At 40.0% G+C, this 19798-nt stretch overlaps 2 protein-coding genes across 4 annotated transcripts in view; one reads left to right on the forward strand and one right to left on the reverse strand.

Moving 5' to 3' along the window:
* PLAG1 (PLAG1 zinc finger) overlaps positions 1-12706 on the reverse strand; it is a 52045-nt gene extending 39339 nt beyond the window's left edge. For all 3 annotated transcript variants that reach the window (XR_010029497.1, XM_063168989.1, XM_063168967.1), the window contains exon 1: positions 12513-12706. The gene's annotated coding sequence lies outside the window, so the exon portion shown is untranslated. The remainder of the gene's footprint in view (positions 1-12512) is intronic.
* A 204-nt stretch (positions 12707-12910) lies between these two features.
* Positions 12911-18307, forward strand: CHCHD7 (coiled-coil-helix-coiled-coil-helix domain containing 7). The gene is made up of 4 exons (XM_063169023.1): positions 12911-13062; positions 15785-15862; positions 16440-16538; positions 17294-18307. Exons 2-4 carry the CDS (start codon positions 15809-15811, stop codon positions 17393-17395), a joined length of 255 nt encoding a protein of 84 aa, XP_063025093.1. The 5' UTR covers positions 12911-13062; positions 15785-15808; the 3' UTR covers positions 17396-18307.
* Positions 18308-19798: the final 1491 nt, after the last annotated feature.

Below are 19798 nucleotides of genomic sequence, written 5' to 3' on the forward strand. Positions count from 1 at the left end.
TCTGAAGTCAAAAGATAAGACAGAACTCTATTTTTCTGTTGCATTTTTTCCACTTCACCGAGTTTTCTGCCAAGTCAGTACTGCTGTTTCCCACGTCTGTGTGACTCTTTACTCAGCAACAGTATACAATTACAAACACTGAAAGGACAACTTCAGAAAACAAAGTGGCAGGGGAACATGGGGCAAGATTAGCAATTGAAACAACTAATCCAGATGAATCTCAGAGTCTCCAATCCAGCTGGCATAAATTCTCATACTCCTTTGTCTTTTCCCTAATCAGTACAGTATTCTGTTCAGGAATTTGGTCATCACAATATAATATTCTCTATCAAAATTAGGAATTACTACTCCCTCCCACTGCAAAAAAAAAAATTTGCATATGCCAGTTTTAATCATCAATTTGTCCCCAACAGCCAGAACTCCTTAGAGGAGGCCAAAACATGTTGTCAGTTCTTGGAAAAAATATCTTTAATTTGATAATGAAGGTAGCACTCTATTTAGGACGTTTCTCTCCTTAAGAACTCAAGTTCATGGGTAAATTTCTGGGCTATCCTGACATCTCTCAGATGGGCTCTTGTAAGAGGTAGCTGCTTAGAACAAAAACATTGCCTACAGAGTGATGTATGATGGCTTAGTGGATTAGCATGTTAAAAACATAATCTCTTTTGACACAGCTGTTTTTAAGTGTTCTTAAAAATATTACAAAATGTTAATTCTGTTTTCCAGTAAACATAACTTTTGATCTGCTGAGTCAGAGATGTTATGCATAATAATCACAGCAGGGATACAATACTATTTGTATTTTTTTGGAGGAAAAAGACTGAGCACAATTTTGTGCAAATAATAAAAAGAAAAATCACAGAGCAGAATTCAATTAATGTCAAATCCATCAGAGGGAAACTGTCATTCTAACAAAACAAAATACTTGTTTTCCTAGGTAATGTCCATATTTCTAGAAAGTTGATTCCAGAGCCACGTAACACTCACATACAGATTTTATAATATGTACTTTCAACACTGGACTAAAATACTTTGTGCTACTAAGTCAGCACAGTATCACTTTCTATGTATCATTTTTAATTCTGAATTCAAATCCCCCAAACCAACACTCACTAACTTTAGAAAGCACTTTATCATGCACTGTCTGAATGTAGCAGAAGAGCCTTGTGTTTGTACAGCTCCCAGAAATCACCATGGAAGCTTCTGAATACCTAGGCATATCTAGGTTATGGATGTATGCAGACACAATGTAATTTTTTTCTGGATCGAGTTATGATGGTTTTGTTATCAAAAACTATATTCTTCTAAATACGTAATGTATTATATTAACAAATATGCTAATATACCAACATTCTTTTATTGAGGGATCCAAGCTACCGCTAAATGAATCTCTCATGACACATAAGTATTATTTACTTCACTGAAAAATATTCCCAGATTAGTACAGTAGTTATTTTTCTTTGCTTTCAAGACAGTTTAATATTTTTTTGAACATTTTAACTTTGTGGTTACACTAATTGCCCTTTCAAGTTGACAGGCTTGTAAAAATCATCATGAAGTGTCCGTTTCTGATACTGCAGGAAAAAATTAAAATGCCAGTAAGTAAAGGAAGCATCTTATTCCAAAGAATTAATTTATTTGTAAAAGCCAGAATTATGCATCTCCCTGTTCACACTTTAGAAAGCAATCAATCCTTCACTGCTGGTCTGCTCCTTCCACATTCAGGACACCGTAGTTCCATCATTAAGAGCATCCCCTGCAGAGAGGCACATGAATCTACTGTTCCATGATGTACCCTCAATGACCACCAGCTTCTGAATGAAGCTACAAAAATACTGGGTTTTACTCACTAGAGAAAACCCTGAACAGCTTGCTTCTTGCCAAGCTTGCTTCTGAAAGACCATCCCTTTCAATGAGTGCCACCTGAAACAATCTCAAAAAAAAAAAGATCTTGGGGAAATACCACTTGCTCCCTGAGGAGCACTTCAGTTTTAGCACAGATCTCCCTCTCTGAGATGGGCTCAGTGTGTTGGCATTACAGACCGTACAGTTACTACTATGCATTTACTAATGACTGACCTAGAATTTGACAGATGGAAATGGTGATTGGAAAGCATGAAATAGAGGCTTCATATCTCAAAGATCCACAGTGAAAGGAATTATTAGCATCCAACTAGATTCTAATAAACTTTGCAAGAGGAACATGGGCCATGCATTTTTACTAACTGTTTAATTTAATTTGTTTTCATTTATAGCAAAGCACTGTTGAAAAGAACAGGAAACTTTCAAATAATTTGGTCAAGATCAGATGGGAAAACATGTCCCTCTTCCACTTAGAAATTCTATAGTTCAGATCATTCAGTAACTTTGCCAGCCACCACAACATACTAAAAAAATATATCAAGAAACAAACTTCCTAAACAAGTGACAAATGCAGAAAGTAGAGGTTAAAAAAAGGATTAATTTTTTTACCCCCTTATAACAGTCTAAAAGTACTCAAAGCAAGAAGACATAACACACACTCTTTGGGTCAGAACTCTGCCATGCACAGGGAGTGAAGTAATTTTGACTACATTCTCTCTCAGATGTACCCCCAAGGACAAAATCACATCACAAAATTATAAAGTTGCTCAGTAACAGTTAATTCATAAGTTAATTCACAAAGGCAATATAGCCTTTGTCCAGAAGACCTCATAACCTTCCTACAAAGGCCTAAGTTACAAAAAGTCTGGATATGTTATAGAATTGTAAAATGGTTTGAGTTGGAAGGTACCTTAAAGACCATCCAGTTCCATGGGCAGGGACACCTTTCACTAGACCAGGTTCCTCAAAGCCCCACCAAACCTGGCCCAGAACACTTCCAGGGATGGGACACACAGGGCTTCTCTGGGCAACCTGTTCTGGTGCCTTACCACCCTCACAGTAAAGAATTTCTTCCTAATGCCAAACCCAAACCTACCTTCCCTCAGTTTTACTCCTTCTCTTATCACTACACACCATTACGAAAAGTCCCTCTCCAGAGGCTGTTGTCAGCCAAAATGGTGGGAAATGTTATATATATTTGGGAAGAACTAACAGTTAAGCTCTTTCCTAACTGTTCTTAACTGCTCTAAGTTAAGCTCTTTCTTCTTCAAACTACAATCCCAAAGTAAGAAATGGGATTTAGGTATACTTCACAGGACAGTTACCAAGCAGTTGCAACCTGACAGCTCATTTCTGCCTGCCTTTTAGCTTTTTTTGTTAAGCTGCCTACATGAAACTTTCACGCCAAAACTATCTTCAAATACCAAGCTACCTCCTTTATGATGAAATTCAGATGCTTAGCAGAAGGGATTATTTGACCTTCAACCACAGTTTAACACCTAAAACTATGACAAGAACAGACATTTAGAGCATCCATTAAATCTTGGAGGCTTTGCTCACAGTTGAGAGACTTTCTATTGTTTGGTTCCTGATGAAAAATGGAATAAGCAGCACAATACTCAAGTTCTTATTCAGACAAAACCTTTAGGAAATTTTATCTGCTAATGAAGAATTATGGAGTTCACTTCAAGACAACTGAATATATTATCAGTTCCAAGGTTGCAACATGACTATGTGACTGATATCACAAATTCATATGATTTAAATATTTTGAGAGGACTGAGGGGCAGTGATTTAAGTCACCAGAGCACCTTTTTGACCACATCTGTCTTCTAACTTGAGGACTGAAGAAAGATTCAGTCTCTTTTTATGTTTAGTTGTTTTATTAGTCAAACTATAGAAAAACTGAAAATAACAACACATATCCAACCTCCCCAAATGAAAGCATCTTGCTACTCCAATCAAACTGACAAGCAATCAATGCAGTTAGAAACTGCTTAAATGCACTTTCCTTTCAGTACAAATATTTAAGTATAATAAAGAGCAAGAAATTTGTTTTACATGATGCATAGATAAAACCTGCACTAGAAATTGAAATGTGTTTTTCAATATGGACTTAACTTACTTGTTCTCAAATATCCTGAAGTGGCCAAGGTTTCAAAGGTGAAATAATAAAGGGGAGACCTCTAAAACCATTCCCCCCCCCCCGCAAATAACTTATTTCACAGTTTAACATTTCTGAAAGTATAATCTAGATTTCTGTTTGCCTTCCACAGAAATTGACACTAGAAGAGTGTCTGAGTATTTCTTATGATAAACAATGATAGGACATATTTGACAAGACCTGGCATCTTTTCCTCACAGGTAAGTTTAATATTCATCCAGTTAGGGACCATTGCCATCACCCAAACACCATCATGATTAAGTTTCCTGTATTATTCTGCACTCAATTTTTCTATTTGTAGCATCACCAGCTCAAGTAAATTTCACAGTACTCCTTGGCACAATTTTTGTAGTACAAAAATTATCAATAGCTAAACTTAAAGGGACACAAATAGATTCTGAGATAATAAAAGAGTTTAAAACAAGTTAAAGAAGTGCTGAGTTCAGAAAAGAGTGTATCCAAAAGAAAAGGATACACTCAGGCAGCTAAGACAAAAAAAACCCTTAAAATTATAACTGGGAAAACATTACATTTTACAAGTAATGAGAAATTAAACAAGTTTGATATAAATATTTCATGTACACTTTTTAAAGCAATTTCAACACATACTAAAACCACCCTAAATAATTAGGATAATTAACATATTAGGATTCTTGGTTAACTTTTTAAGTAAAAAATAATGTAACTTTGTTGTTTAGGAATAGAGCTGATTTCATTGTACTGGTATGCTTATAACTGTACTTAAACACCATTTAAAATAGCATGTAGCAACACCATCCTTTGACAGATGCAATAATATTTTTATTACTTTTTCTGAAACTGATTAAAATATAGCCATAAGCAATATGTTTGTGCTGGGGCATAATTAGGAGCGGTTTAGTCTGAGCACAATTCTAGTATTCAAAATAATAAAAGAAAACTTCAAATCGCAGATGAAAAAAAAGCCTAAAGATTTAAATAACTGGCATTTATGTCTAAGCTCTTCCTAAGCTAGGTGGTTCAATATTTCCTAGTGTCCTAGGTGAAACAAATCATGTAAGTATTGATCACAGTAACTTCCAGTGAACAAAATAAGCTTGAACAATATTGTGTTTAACTTTTAAACAGAACACAAAACTCTGACACTATTTTATATTTGTTTTATTTTACTTTAATACTCTTCTTAAAGTACTTGTGAGGAGAAGAGCACCAGTAACTGATAGCAGGCAGCTAACACCATAAATTTACACCTTTGTAATGTATCGTCTTATGAAAACATAAGAACAGCTGCAGGCAATTTCTGCTTTTATATATTTATATTTTATCTATACTTGCATGTGATAAATGCAGCATTACTAAGCCTTGCATGTAGACGGCTGCAGTAAATGCAAAATAGTATAAATGAAAATTCCACACGTGACAGTAGGAGTTTGAAGAAACTTAACATTTACAAACTTGTAAATGTTTTATTACTAACTATACTGGCTTGATTGAAATTTAATAGCAAGCTGCCAGAATCTCTCATTCTGCCTTTCCTTCAAAATGATCTCTTAAAAAAAAATATTCCTATTCCACAACTGATTCAAATACACGATATTGTCCCTAAATGTCTTCTAAAAATGTGTGCATGTCTGTATCTATCCCACATGTAAATGGAACATTCATGATAAATACATACACCCCACAGTAAACAGTTTTATTACAAGTGACAAGCACTTGAGACAGTAAAATCTCATTTGCCTACACAGGGTCTTTCTGCTGCTCAAACACGCAGTATAGTGAGATCTCATTAACTCACAATCAGATGATTTGCAGGGTTTTTTAGAAAACTCATGCACCACAAAAAGAAGGACATACTCAATACATGAAGAGGTAAGCTAAGTTTTCTGACAGCCTCGCTCCTTTTTGGTTATTTGGCAATTCACAGTAAATGTGCATAAGTAAAAATCAGCAATCTACATCTTATTTCCTAAGAAATACTTTACACTTGCAGACTGCCAAATCTGATGTGACTCACAACCATAAAGAAAAGCTTTTAGGGTTAGAGATACACAGTGTCAGGCTACTGGTAAATTACCTGCAGAATACATAAGTAAATCTACATGCAATCTGTATTGCTAAATTGTATCAAATAAAGTATTATTACAGCAATATGGAAGAGATTATTATTAGTTATCCTAACTTAAGTGAAAAAACAACTTTGACAAATAATTCCCTTTAAACACTTTCTAATCTGATTTCTAGGGATATTTTCCTTGAGAGAGGAATTTAGCACATTAAGTGCAAAAGAAGATTATAGCAATTCAGTTTACTGGAACAGACACTTTTTGCATTTTTCCAAGTTTCTTTACATAGTTATTTCTTAATTGCATCTGATGGCAATTCTTGGGTTTTACTTTCCTGATTCCCACTTGACTTTCTCAAATCTGATTTGAGGTATTTTACTTCAGAGTTCTGAGTTACTGTTGTATGCATTACAGCCACACTTGTCTGCATTCGTTTTTTTAATCTCACTTTTTAGTTTTATAACAGTTCAGACCTGTGGGTTTTTTCCCTCTCTTTCCTTTCCTGTAACAAATAGCTATTGGGCCACATTTTATTTCCTTTGTGCCCCCCTATAAGTGTATAAAAACCACCAGATTTGGTCATGAATAGAACAGGTCATCACTCTGGCCATGTATTTTAATGTATTTGACAAGGTATCTCTACACTCTGGACAGGCAATGAACCAGAAAGGAGAGAGAAGAAGACTACAGAGAAGGATATAATAGAAATTATTTATTCCTTCAACATGAGAATAATTACATATCCTTTCTCACTCCTCACAGTCAGGTATGTACTTACACAGTCACCTCAAAGCCCTGACATATATGGTGGCTAATTTCAATGCCATGATCCTACAGTAACCGTTTGCTAGACATGCAGGGTCCATTTAAATATTAAAAATTTTAATACATCGTATAAGAAGGCCCCATTCTTTAAAACTGTGAGCACACAACTACTCTAAAAAGCATGCTGTATCTTTTCAAAAGTCAAAAAACTCCCTCCAGTTCTATGAATTTCTGCAATTTGTCCTAAGATGAGACAATAACAGGTGAACAGTGATACAGATGTAGATAGAAAACACTTTGACAACACAAACTAAATAAAAATAAAACTTAACCTGCAGTAATGGTGACCAGTTCTGTTTAATATTAGGTTTTCTGAACTTGCATACAATTAGGATCTTCTGCATTTGATATTTGGTGGACAACTGTTTATTTAAAATGAATTAGTAACTGCAATCTATGCAATTTCAGAAAAATGTTCACTATATCCCTTGACAACTAAAAAAAAAAAGCATCTGTGTAAGTGATTATATTGAGAGTTAATCAGTGTTTTACATTCAAGTTACAAGAGCACACAATTTTAAAATCAATATAAATTGAATTAAATTCTAGATGTGGGGTTTTTTTAGATTAGATGAAAATACACAATTGTCTATTATCAAATGCCCAGATAACTGCAAAAAAACCCCACTCCAATGCTTCAGAAATTTAAACATTTTATGTTTGATCAATACAAGTGTTACTTTGTTCTAATATTTGAATTATTTTAAATAGTTTTTTAAGGCTACCTAAACATTTGGTAATCAGTTAAAGATGCTTAGCAGTTCAGTGGATAAATGCTGCACATTTCTTTCAAAAGCTCTGCAAGCTAAATCCTTACTAGGAGCAGATATTTGGAGAATAACTCCTTGAAAGCAAATTCTCTATCACTTCAGTGGTGGTCACTGCTAGCTCCTTTTAAGTCTACACTGATTTGAGAATGGTCTAAGTAGTTGAACAGATTTCATGTTTTCCAGAATATTTCTGCTTGGTAAACATTTAAATTTGTTCAAGAACCCTACCAAAAAGTATTTGTTCACAAAAACTGGTTTTAACAACATAAGGGGTTCTAGACAGAAAATTTAAAAACTTATGGTTTAGACTCTGAAGTAAAAACATTTATTTTACAAAATAACCTTGAACAGTTACAAACAGTGGTTTATTTAGAACATAAGTAGTGCCCTCCTTAACCCATTAATTTTAAAACACATGCAATACTCTGAAAGGAGGAGACTTTAGGACACCATTTTGACTAACCAGCTGCAGAGATGGACAACCATTAGAAGTGGCTGCACTTTGTGCACAGTGCCTTTTGGAACTACATAAACTTTTTAAAAGTTTCTTAATTGAAATCTCAAAAGTTCTACATTGAAAACTAATTTTTCAGGATAATTACTAAATTAAAAGTACACACCAAGAGACACATTTGAGCTAAGCATTCAAGGAAAGCTGAATGCATGTCACTTTAGATTCCTGTATTGGCTTGAACTGTTGTAGAATACTGTAGTTATTAATTTTTAAACATTACTGGATAGGATTGGTAAGTCTCTAAAAAGGATTTCAATACATTTACACCTCTCCTGTTTACCTAGAAAAAGTAGGTTAACTTCACCAACAACAGACCATAGTATTTGTTTCCTCAGGTGTTTTAATTTCAGAAAATCTTGAAAAAATCAAACTGTATCATCTATGGAATCAGACCAATACATAATAAAGAAGATTATCTTAACTCTTAGAACAAGGAAGCTTTGAAAGTTACTTTGTATTTTTATTTTTTAAAAAACACTTCTTCACTGTAAGAATTCTGTTTTCTACAAAAGAGTAAGTTTGTAAAAAAACAATCCTAAACAACATTCTTTTCTGCTATTATTATCTCCATCTGGATTATACCTTAAAATTAAATCCAGTTTAGAAGAGTATCAAATTCTGAGAGAACACCCTTTCCTCTTTCTCCACCCTAAATCCTGAATTTTGTACTATGGTTGGATACACCAAATTTACTTTGTAATACACAGGTGTAAATCAAGAAAGATACTTCACAACACTGCTTCTTTCACATTGTTACTATCAGTGTCTATACCTATTTTCAGCATTAAAATATTAATGATTAAAAAGCTCCAAATTAGGTAAAAATGTAGAGGCATGTTAAGCACTTCACACTGATGGTCACAGAAACAGCATTTGAAGAGTTCTCAGTACCATTAACTAGTTTATTTAAGTTAGTTCTGCACATCTAGCACCATCTGTCTCTCTACCCTGGTACATTAAAACTACCAACATATGGTGAACTGCTATTAATTTATCAAATTTCTATGCATTCCAGGGTAATGTTACTTCAGTCAATAAAAATAATAGATCAGTTTAAGAAATATTCAGAAAGGAACTTTAAAGTCTGAATTCTTACTAACTATAAAAAAGATCTCTACACCATAAAAGGCAGTTTTGGAAAAACATTCAATATCATTCCTTTATACAAAATGATTAATTTTTCTTCCTTAATGACCCTTTTTCTAACTTATGAGCAGTTAATGTGATTTAATTTTCACAACTGTGAGTCACTGGAAAACTTGGAGATTTCTGCCCAAATCTTTAACCACAAGGCTATCCTAGGCAACAAGTTTCTTTGGTCACCCTTGCAGAAAGGGTACAGATCATTTGCAAGCACATGCTATTCAACACAGAGGGCTATCACAGCTCCTGCTCAACTTGCACAGCTTCACAGCAAACATGTGCTGCAACAGCCCCCATCCAAGTCCAGCAGCCCATCTCCCCTCTCAAGAAGCGCATACCTCTACTCAGTTTTCAATCTAGAACTAAGTACAAAGGCTCCAAAACCAAAGCAAGTGTAAAGGCAACATTGCAACTCCTCATAAAGGTATCAAATTGCCATGTTAAGAGGCGATGCTAATTTTTGAAAATAGGACATTCAAAAATAAAATTAAAATACATAGGAGATAATAGAGACAAGCAGAGCATTTCACATCATCACAGTTAAACATTTACAAGTTAAAAATTAAGAAAAAAACCAGTATCAGCCAGAACCCATGCTAAAAGCATGCATGCATACACTCATGCACACATATACATGACACCAGACCACAGTTAGAATGACTTTTCTTTCTTTAAATAAAGCCAGAGGCAATTCTTCCAAGTCATGTTTTAACTACACACCTAAGGTGTACTTGTAAAGAGCCCCTTCTTTGGCCAATTAAAACCTACAGTTATTTTTCAGTATTTTCAAAACCTTTGGGGATGGTTTAGGAGATTTAGGCATAGAATAAACTTTTGAACAAACTCAAATGTTCCCAACAAAACTGAATGTATTCAAAGTAAAAATAATGCACTTCACAACTTTCACAAAATGTCTGTGAAATTGCCTTACACACAGGGAATTCATCCCCTCCCACAGAATTCGCAGCTAGCAGAACAGCACTAGATCTTAATATTATACAACCTGAGACTATTCCATTTCTGCAGCATACAATCCAAAAAACACTCTCCAAAACACAGCATTTTAATTGACACACGAAGAAAACTTCCCTGAAGACCTGCTACACACAAAAGAATTGCTTTGATCCCAACGATTCTGCACGTTTCCCACTGCTATCCTTCCCTAATTTATCAGACTAGGGCCGATTTGATACCTTTCCATTAAAAAAAAAAAACAACGAAGCACCCCTCTGCTAGAGGCAGAGGTGCTGCAGAGGCGATGATAACCCCAGGAAAAGAGAAGCTGTCTCTTTAAAATGCCCTGCTATGTCCCTGATCCCACGTGGAACCAACATCAGCAGCACTTTCGCATTAACTTCAACGTGAGGCGAGATGAGGCATCATTATTTCATATAAATAAAACGAGGAGACTGCAGAATACATTCTTTGTGGGGGACAAACAGGTGAACTGAGCGTGCCAGGGAAATCAGCAACCACCCGCAGGAGAGGTGCCCTGCCCCCGAGCCCTCTCTGCTCTCCCTATGGAGCATTAGCTCAACCCCACACCACTCTCAAGAATCCAGTTCAAATAGTGGAGTGAGCCACCAAGAAAACTTGAAATTCAAAGGCAACGAAAATGCACTTTATAAACCGGAAAGGTTTACTCTTTGCCTCACACATCCTAATTAGATCAGGAAAGTGACACTACAAAAGCATAACATTCCGGTCCGAAAAAAAAAAAAAAAAAAAAAAAAAAAGGAAAGAAAAAGACAGAGGAAAAGAAAAGAGCCCCCATCTCCCCAAATCCCCCAAAAACACACACACACAAAAAGCATTTAAAAAGGAAGTTATAAAGCACCACATCCAGCATTTATCTTATCTAGGATCACTCCACATTACCCCCAAGTTATACACTTTCTGCACCATCATCTCCCCCTACCTCTCTGTCCTGAAAGGGATTTTCACGTTTTCTCATTGTCGGTGGCGAGTTATAAGAGGCTTTTGCCTTTCCAAAGAATTCATCAACAAAAAAAAATAATAAATATTAACTCCTTGCTCCCTGAAACCTTAAAACGGTCTCGGGAAGACGCGGGTTTTATACTGTTACCTTGAGGAAGAAAAGGGGGAGCAGCCCCGATTTTTAGGTATTTTTTGGCATTTTTTTCTGATTTTTATTTTGTTATATGCCTCAGTTCTCCCTCCATTTTGGTTGTTTATGATACTGACAACAAGCTGTCCCTGCTCTCTCTCTCTCTCTCTCCGGATCTCTCCTGCTTTCAGTTAGCAAACCCCCCTCCCCAATGCAACACGACTCAGCACTTACTTGGGTTCACACTTTTCTCTAAACACACACCGATGGGGAAGGGAAAAGCTCCTGGGCTACTCGGAGGGGGAGAGCAGGCAAATTCGTTTCTTTATTACGAAAAAAAAAACTTTTGTCCAAAAAACGACGGGAAAGGGGGGTCGAGTGCCCCAAAGTCACTCTGGATCCCCCCAAAGACGCAGCCGCCAGGTCCGGGGGACACCCCACGGATAGCCGGGTCCACGGGGGAAATTTCTGTGCGAAATTTGTCCGGTTTGAGGCGGCGGGCGAATTTATATTAATTTTTTCCCTCATTTTTCGGCACCGCGGTCTCTAATGTCTTCCGCTCCCTCTCTCGCCGCTCTCGCCGCTGTCACTGCATTCACAGCACAGGCTCCGGAGAGGCGAGGAGGGGAGGGGGCGGCCGCGCCGCTCCTGCCCCTGCCCCTGCCCCGCGGCCCCGGGCCCGGGCCGCCGCGGGGGTCGGCGGCGGGCACCCCGCGCCCTCCTGCCGTCCCCCGGGCAGCCCCGCCGCCTCGCCCGCTCCTCGCGAACCAGCAGAGCGCCGCGGGGAGGGAGGGGAGGAGTGGAGGAAACTCCTGAGAGAGGTTTTTCTCAAAATCATCTCTTTCTCCCTCCGAAGGGGGGTGGGGGGGGCACCGCTCGCCTCGGCTCCCCTCCCCTGCTTTTCCCCCCGGGGGGGTCCGACGCGGGGCGGCGGGGGGCTGCGGGAGATGGGGGGAGAGGGATGGAAGGGAGGGATGGTTAACACAAACTTTTCCTCACTGCTCGCTGCTCCTCTCTCCTCTCCCCCCTCCTTCTCCTCCTCCCCCTTCATAATTTAAATAACCCTGATATTTCCCTGCTAAACCCCGGCGCCTGCCCCCCAAACCCGCAGCAGACTCACCGCGGGAGCCTCAGCATCCCCTCTGCGCCCCGTTTCCACCCTTTACAGTGTTCTCCGATTTTTCTGTAATTTTTTCCCCATATTTCGGGCTGGACGCGGCGGGCCTGGAAATTGTTTGCTTTCCCGTCTTTCCAGCAGCCATTGTAGTGTATGCGCTGCGGTGCAGCCCAGCCTGCCGCACACGCCGCGCCCACACCGCCCGCCGCCCACACGCACCGCGGGTTGGACGCCTCCCCCAGTCAGTCAGGGCCGCGGCCGCGCCCCGCCGCCGGCGCCTGCGGCCCGCGCCGCCCGCCCCGTTGGTGGAAGGAGGCGCCGCTCACGGCCGGGGCGGGCGCGGCGCCGCCGCCATTGGCGGCCCGGCCGTGCCACTCAGAGCCGCCGGGGCGTGGGCGGCGGCGGCGCGGGGCCGGGGGGAGCCGCGGGGCCGGGAGCGGGGTAGGCTGCGCCCGTACTTAAGCGCGCTGCCCGAGCCGCTGACGTCTTTCGAATTGGAGACGGGCTGCCCCGCTCCCGCCCCGGGCTCCAGCGGACACGGCCGGGGACGGAGGTGAGTGCCGCCGGCGGCGACCCGCGCTGTGCCCGCCCGCCGCTTGCCCTTCCCGGCCGGCGCAGAAAAGTCTCGCTCGACCTTCGCCGCCCGCGGGCCGGGTCAGCCCCGCTCGGGCCCGGCGGCGGCGCGGCCCGGGCACCGCTCCCTGGCGGCAGGTGGTGCCGAGGGGAGGCGGCGGGAGCGGCCGCGGGGAACGGGCCGGGGCGGGGGAAGGGGTCGCCGGGCGCCTCCGGCCGCTCCGCCGCCGGCGGGAGGCAGGGACCGGGCGGGGGGCACCGACATCGCCTCCGCACCTGGACGGCTCCCGGCCTTCCCCGGGAAGCTGAGCTGGGCAAGGCGGCAGCTCCGCGGTGCTGAGCGTCAGGGACCGCCGGCTGCCTCCTCCTGCCTCCGCCGCCGTAACAGCCCGAAGTGCCGTAGGAATTTTAGTACGGCCTTGGCTCCAGGGTTCGGAGTTTTAATGAGCTGGTCTACATTGCGGCGTAATTAGCGATTTTGTGTCTATATGTATGCATTTAAAGTAGACCAAAGGCTTTTCAATGGGCGGGAGACTGTAGCGAAGTGCCCTGATTGTTTATGAACTGAAAAAGCCCCAGGGTTAAAGAGTGCCAGCAGCAGCCCTGGTTCTCTGTGGTACGGTTTACAGCTGTTAATGTGTTAAAGCATAATTAAGAGCCGTGGCATAGACAAGCCTTCGGTTGTGGTTGGGCTCTGACCTGTAATCTGAAAGCAGGAAGGGAAGCCCGTACATGTGCAGAACCTGGGAGGAGGGGGAAGCTCGCTTCCTGCCCCACTGCTCATTCGGTCACACAGCCGCATTTCGGCGTGACCCGCCTGCCCTTCCAGCTGATAATGTTTCAAGTCTGAAGTACTTCGGAGAGGGAGAGAGAGCAACACGCGCAGGAGCTATCAGACCTTTTGGGTTGTACTAAGAATGTTTGAACATTTGCCTGCTCCGAGCTGTGAATCTTCATTAGAACCTGAACTGCTTATTCGTTAAGTAGGTGTTTAATGGGTTGTGTGCATTGTTCCTTAGAACGGACGCGGTTGCAGACTCTGGTAGTGTAATCAAGCTGAAAGCGTCAAGTGCAGTTTGTGTAAGGAACACTGATTATGACGGCCCATCCTGTGACTCCCAAGTATTCTTTCGGAGAGTAAGTCTGAAGTCAGAGTATGTAGACTGAAGCAGACAATGTACACCTTGAGGCATGTCTGCTTAGGCGGCAATAGCAATGAAATGCAGAGTTAGAAACCAGACACGTGCAAACAGCTAAAAATCTTGTATCTGTTGTGGTGAGTTAGGTGAGGCATTGTGGTATGCTGTTTTTGCTTCCTACTTCTCCCTTCTCTCCTCGTTTCTTAAGTCTGTGATGATGCTAGTGTACATGCTTGTGTTTCCATTTGAGTTGGAAATGCCTGATCAAAAATGCACTTCCTCCCATCACAAAGGAGAAAATTTGCCTGGCTTGTTAAATTAACTTAAGCACTGCATAGTTCTCAAAAGGAAGTGAAAGCATTTCCCCAATGTTGTTAATTAAAAGGCCCTTTTGCAGAAGATGATCATAGGGAAAGCAGAGAGAACTCCAAGTGCCAGGAAGGTATACGTGCACAGCTTGTAAAACCTAGGGCATGTTTACTGGAAATAGTTTACTCTTACCCAAAGAAGAAAACCCGTCTAAAACATGGTTTTCTATGAGCTACAAAGAGCAGTATTTGAATTTTTTTTTTTAATCTGGTATCAAGCAAAACAGGCTTTTTCCTGCAGACTTGCACTTATCATTCCCTAATGTGCACAGAAACAGGTCTAAGTTAAGAATTAACACCGATTTTTTTTTTTTGAGAAAATAAAAAACAATATTGTGTCCTTCATTAGCAGTACTTTAATTTGCTCTCTGTGTTTCTGATTGCATTGATTCAAGCAGTCATCTGGTCAACATTATTTTTTGTTAGATTTAGTATTTGTTTGGAACACATACCTGTATTGCCATATGTGTGCCGGAGGCAATGTATAGGGAGCTGTAAAGGGAAAGAGGGTCTGCTGTTCATCTTGATGTCATCATCTTGGATCAGTGTAGAGTCTTGGCACTGAACTCTGTGTCTCTCAAGCTTCAGAGTCAGTGTCAAACTACTAAATGGTAAGAAATGTGATTCAAGCGTTCATACACAGTGTAAGTGGGTCTGGTCCCACCTTGCGGTGAAACCAGTTCTTTTTCTATTCAATATTTGCTGTAGCAGCACAGGAGATAGTGGGCACTTGTTGTACCTGGGAAAGCTCAGTGACGATGCAGATGTGATCCAGCTAAGGAGTAGGGACAAATCTGGAAAAGTTTACTTGTACATTCCTCCCACACACTATTAATTGAAGTGTCTACAGTGTGTTGGCTGTGAGCAGCTTCTATGGAGCTGTTTCTCCTACACGTGGTCACTTCCTCCATGAGACACAGGCTGGTGTGAGAGCTGCTGCAGTGGCTCCATTCTCTGCAGGAATTTATCAGGGAGTGAGCAGTCTTGGTGCTGGGCTAAACTTGCTGGTGTTGTCTTGCTGTTACTGCTTTCGAAATAACACTTTGCAAAAGAAGGTTGGGTGTTGTTTAGTTTTTTCTTTAAGATAATAAAACTGTGTGTTGCTAGAAGGCCTTTATTACATCCTGAAATTCAGACTTAATTCCTGAGTTACTGGTAAAAATAGATACTTAACCTGTTTATTTTTCCTTTCTAGCCAAGGTACGAGTGTCTTTCTAGAATGTCCAGGCATGCAAAAAAGCTTAGAGATCAGGATATAAATCCATGTCTAGCGGTAAGATGATCAAATTGAGTTTGATTTCTGTCTGTACATTTCAGTGTTAAATAATGCACTTTCTAGGGGACTGTTTTGTGGGTAGAACACTGGCATTCTAGAACTTTGCATTAAAAGTTTCTTAAGAGTCTGAAGGTGGGAAGGGCTGAAAATCTTCCATTATAGTAAGTGTGAAATAACAAGTTAATTCCCTATAAATAGGAGTAATACAACTGCTGGCAGTCTCTTAAATTTTCTGTCCCTAAAACCAGAGCCTGAAATCCTGGTTAGACAAGCTTGGTTATTTTTTAAAAGCATTTTGTGAGTTATACCAAGCATCATTGTAAACAAATATTCTGTGGCCTCTGCACTTACTGTCTGAAGAGTACAGACAGCACTCTATTATCTACAAATTAAATCACTGCTTGGAAGTACTGGTGATCCTTTGTAATAGGTGTTACTTTGCTCTCTTTGATAGTGTTCTTTTATCTGAAGAGCTCACTCCTATCTTCATAGGTATTCTGGGACTTGTTAAAATATTTAAACACTTAGTACAGTAACTTCCCTCAGCTCTGAAGTATATTTTCCCCTATTAAAGGAAACAGATGCCACTACAAAATGTATGAATGACAACAACTATAACAAGGATATGTGTACTGATTACTTTTTGAAGTACAAAAACTGCAGAAAATTCTGGGTAAGCTCAGTAAACTTTCTAAATTTTACTCCCTGCTTTGCTTTATGTATGTTACTTCTGACATCCTGCTTTCTGAACCCTTCAAACTCAGCTAAGAATGTTTTTATGGTAACTTACCAGCCCAGGTAGTACCAGCCCTGTATGCATTGCTGTAAGACTTAAGCACATGCACATCAAAGTACTTCACTTGATTGTTCTGGGTTTACTCTCTTAGATTGTGAGTCAGTGTTCTTGCAGTACCTGATGTTTTCCTTAGAACTTGAGTCACATATTTGTAGTAATAATTTCTTTTAAACTGATGCGGTGAAAAAATTCTGAGGCGAGGTAAGGTTATCTGGTTTCCCACTGGCTTGGATCATGGTTACTTTAACCTGATATAAAGCTTAATTTGGTGGTGGAGAAATACCATGAGGATCTACGTGCAGTTAAACTGTTTTCTGCTGTTTCCTTATGCCATTGAAGTAAAGAGGTTTAAGCTTAGCCTTTAAATACTTGTGCAAACTACAAAAAAAACCTGTTTACAGACAATTGTGCATTGGTCTGGCATAGAGTAATGGGAATACTGATTGCACTCTATTCTGAAGCAGCAAGGTAAACTATCAGATATCTTGAACTAACTACTAGTACATTTAGTTATCAGCTAATCAGGCTTTTAGAGTACCTGAGTTAATATAGAAAGCATTTTTCTATTAAAAATCTTGTTCATTCAGAGCTCAGGGAAATCTGTTCTCATGGTCACTTTGTTCTATTTTCAGCATGGCATTATGATGCAAAGGAAGAGAAGTGGTGTGAAACCAGAGATGCCCTCAGCAGAAGAAAGAAAGAAAATCTTGGAATCAATGGGGAAGCCCTACTGACTAGAAATCTGAATTGACTGTTGTCACAATACATATGAAGACTTGGCAGCAGCAAGTTACCATTTCATGAACTGGATTTTACAGTTGCCATATGTTGGATTAAAATAAGATCTTAAATTTTGAAATGTGGGAGCTTTCTAGGATAGAATTTCCTGGGTTTGTTCCTACTTCCTGTCATAGGAACCTGGCCTCTTTTATTGGAAGATACGGGTCTCAATTCAACTTGTATAGAAACTTTTGGAAGTAGAAGCTACCTTGCTGTGAAATGCTAAATATAAAATTAACGGGACTTGAAGAAAGCCTGTTTGAAAAGATGGGTTGGTGAGCATTGCAGTGTGGTTCTAAGTTCTAAGACTGGAGCAGGTTGAGAAGCTGGTACATGCAATGTGTTTCTTGCACTCAGCTGTTCTGCTCAATAGTATGGATTTACCATGTATGAATGTTGAATTCTGTATCCCCAGTTTAAATAAGACTGTTCATGAACTAAAATCCTAAGTCCAACAAGCTTGTCATTGGGTCTGCCACTGCACTTGTCAGTGACAGCAGAAGCTTGCAGTAAGTCAGATCTGCAAGCTGTGCTAGTTAGAAGGTTAGAGAGATGGGTGAAGATAAAACTGAACTCCTCAGGTCTGAGCTGCATAGTAATTTCTGTGGATAGTAAATAGATACTTTGGTGGCAGGCAGGCAGGGGGGACTTGCAGACATGTAAACAGATCCTCTGAGTGACATGGCAGGTTTAACTATAGCACATCTATCTAAGACTCTGGACAGCTGAAACCTGGGGTTTGGAAATGCTTACTCATATGAGATTACAAAGCTCAGTTTAAACAGGTACTCTAATCTTAAATAAGGTTGATTCTTTTGCTAAATTGAACAAGTAATAAATGTAAACATGTTGCTGTCTAGGTGAAATAGTGTTTTTTACCTTTTATCTTCTGGTGTCCTGGCTTAAAAGCTTGTATCCTGTGATAAAACAGAAAAACTACTGTCATGAGCTCAGGTTCCATGTGAAATCCTTTAGTTCATACTGGGATCAACTTGGCAGAACTCTGACTGACCTCATGAAGGATAGTGTAAAAGTGTTGTCTCTCTATTTAGACTTTTTGGAAAGACTCCATGGCTTTCTGTTTCTCCTGTCTGGCTTGTCTTGTTTCTTTCCACTGTAGGCCTGTTTCTTTGCTTGCTGTGATTTTCTTGTTGTTTGATCTGACTAGCAATTCCACAAAATCTGCTTTTGCTCTTCCTTTCTGCTCTCTGTTTACATCTGAGTTTTGAAATGGATTAATCCTACCCTCTCTGTTGGAATGAGTGTGTAACTCTATGCCTTTTGAGTATGCAGTACTCCGAGCAAAGCTGTACAGCCTTCAAACATGTCACAAGTTTCTCTTGTCGGTTCCTGGCAAGGAAAATGCACTTTCTTCCATCAAGACCATAAGATTCTTTATTTCAAATTACTTTCTCTTCACCTAAAGTGCAAACTTTGACATTTTCTTCTTTTTGTAGTTGGGGTTTTTTGTTGTTGTTGTCTTTGGTTGGTTGTTTTTTGGTGGGAGTTTTTTGGGGGGTTTTTTGTTTTTGTTTTGGAGGTTTTTATTGTTGTTTGTTTTTGTTTCCCCGTGTGTGGAGCTGAATATACTTTCAAGGGCTTGCTCTTTGCTGCCACATCCTTGCTATCTTTTAATACCCTCCTACATACCTATCTTTCCACTTTTTTTTTGCCCATTTGACACCAGTTCTTTTTTGACTGATTTTAACATTTTGGTCTCTTCTCATTGCAGTTTTTTTCTAGTACCTTTCTTTCATCTCTGATCTAATGGTGTAGTCTTGCAGTGACTTTCTAATAGAGCTCCTTTTGAAGGTTGTGTGTTCTCTTTAATAGTGAGAGAACTTGCTTTCATTAAACTTAGCCATAATACTTCCTCATTAACTGTGCCTTTCTTTGATCTTCTTGTTCATCTGCAGATTTTGGAGAGCTGTTGTTCTCTTCCTTAGGGCTGTGTCTCTTCAGACTCTTCTGCTTTTGCTGCCTTTCTGGCTTTTTGCCTCCCTTGGTGTGTCTAAGGGTACCTTCTCTCCTACTTGGCACAGGTTTGTCATTTGCCACCTCTGCTGTGTCTTGGGACATGTTCTTTGCTCCTATGGCTTTAACTACTATTCTAGTGCTTGCTATTTTTCTGTTGCTGTGCTCTTAAATTCTGGGCTTATGTTAAAATCTACAGTATATTTTATGTGCAAGAAAAACATCATCTTATTCTTGAGGTGGGTATGCCCATTCTTCTTTGCATAAGCTCAAGTACCTTAACATTACCTCATTTATCCCAGGACTTCCCTTCAGGTCTTCTTTGCATGTAGAAATGCTTATAAGTATAGTATGTAGCCGTGCTTATAATGCACTTATAAGTT

The sequence above is a fragment of the Melospiza melodia genome, chromosome 1 (assembly GCF_035770615.1).
Source record: "Melospiza melodia melodia isolate bMelMel2 chromosome 1, bMelMel2.pri, whole genome shotgun sequence".
In the NCBI taxonomy this organism is placed as follows: Eukaryota; Metazoa; Chordata; class Aves; order Passeriformes; family Passerellidae; genus Melospiza; species Melospiza melodia.

Excerpts from the sequence above, each read along its gene's own strand:
- CHCHD7 (XM_063169023.1), top strand. The coding sequence starts at position 15,809 with ATGTCCAGGCATGCAAAAAAGCTTAGAGATCAGGATATAAATCCATGT. Across the intron at positions 15,863-16,439 it reads ATATAAATCCATGTCTAGCG|GAAACAGATGCCACTACAAA; the intron begins GTAAGATGATCA and ends CCCCTATTAAAG. Across the intron at positions 16,539-17,293 it reads AAAACTGCAGAAAATTCTGG|CATGGCATTATGATGCAAAG; the intron begins GTAAGCTCAGTA and ends TTCTATTTTCAG.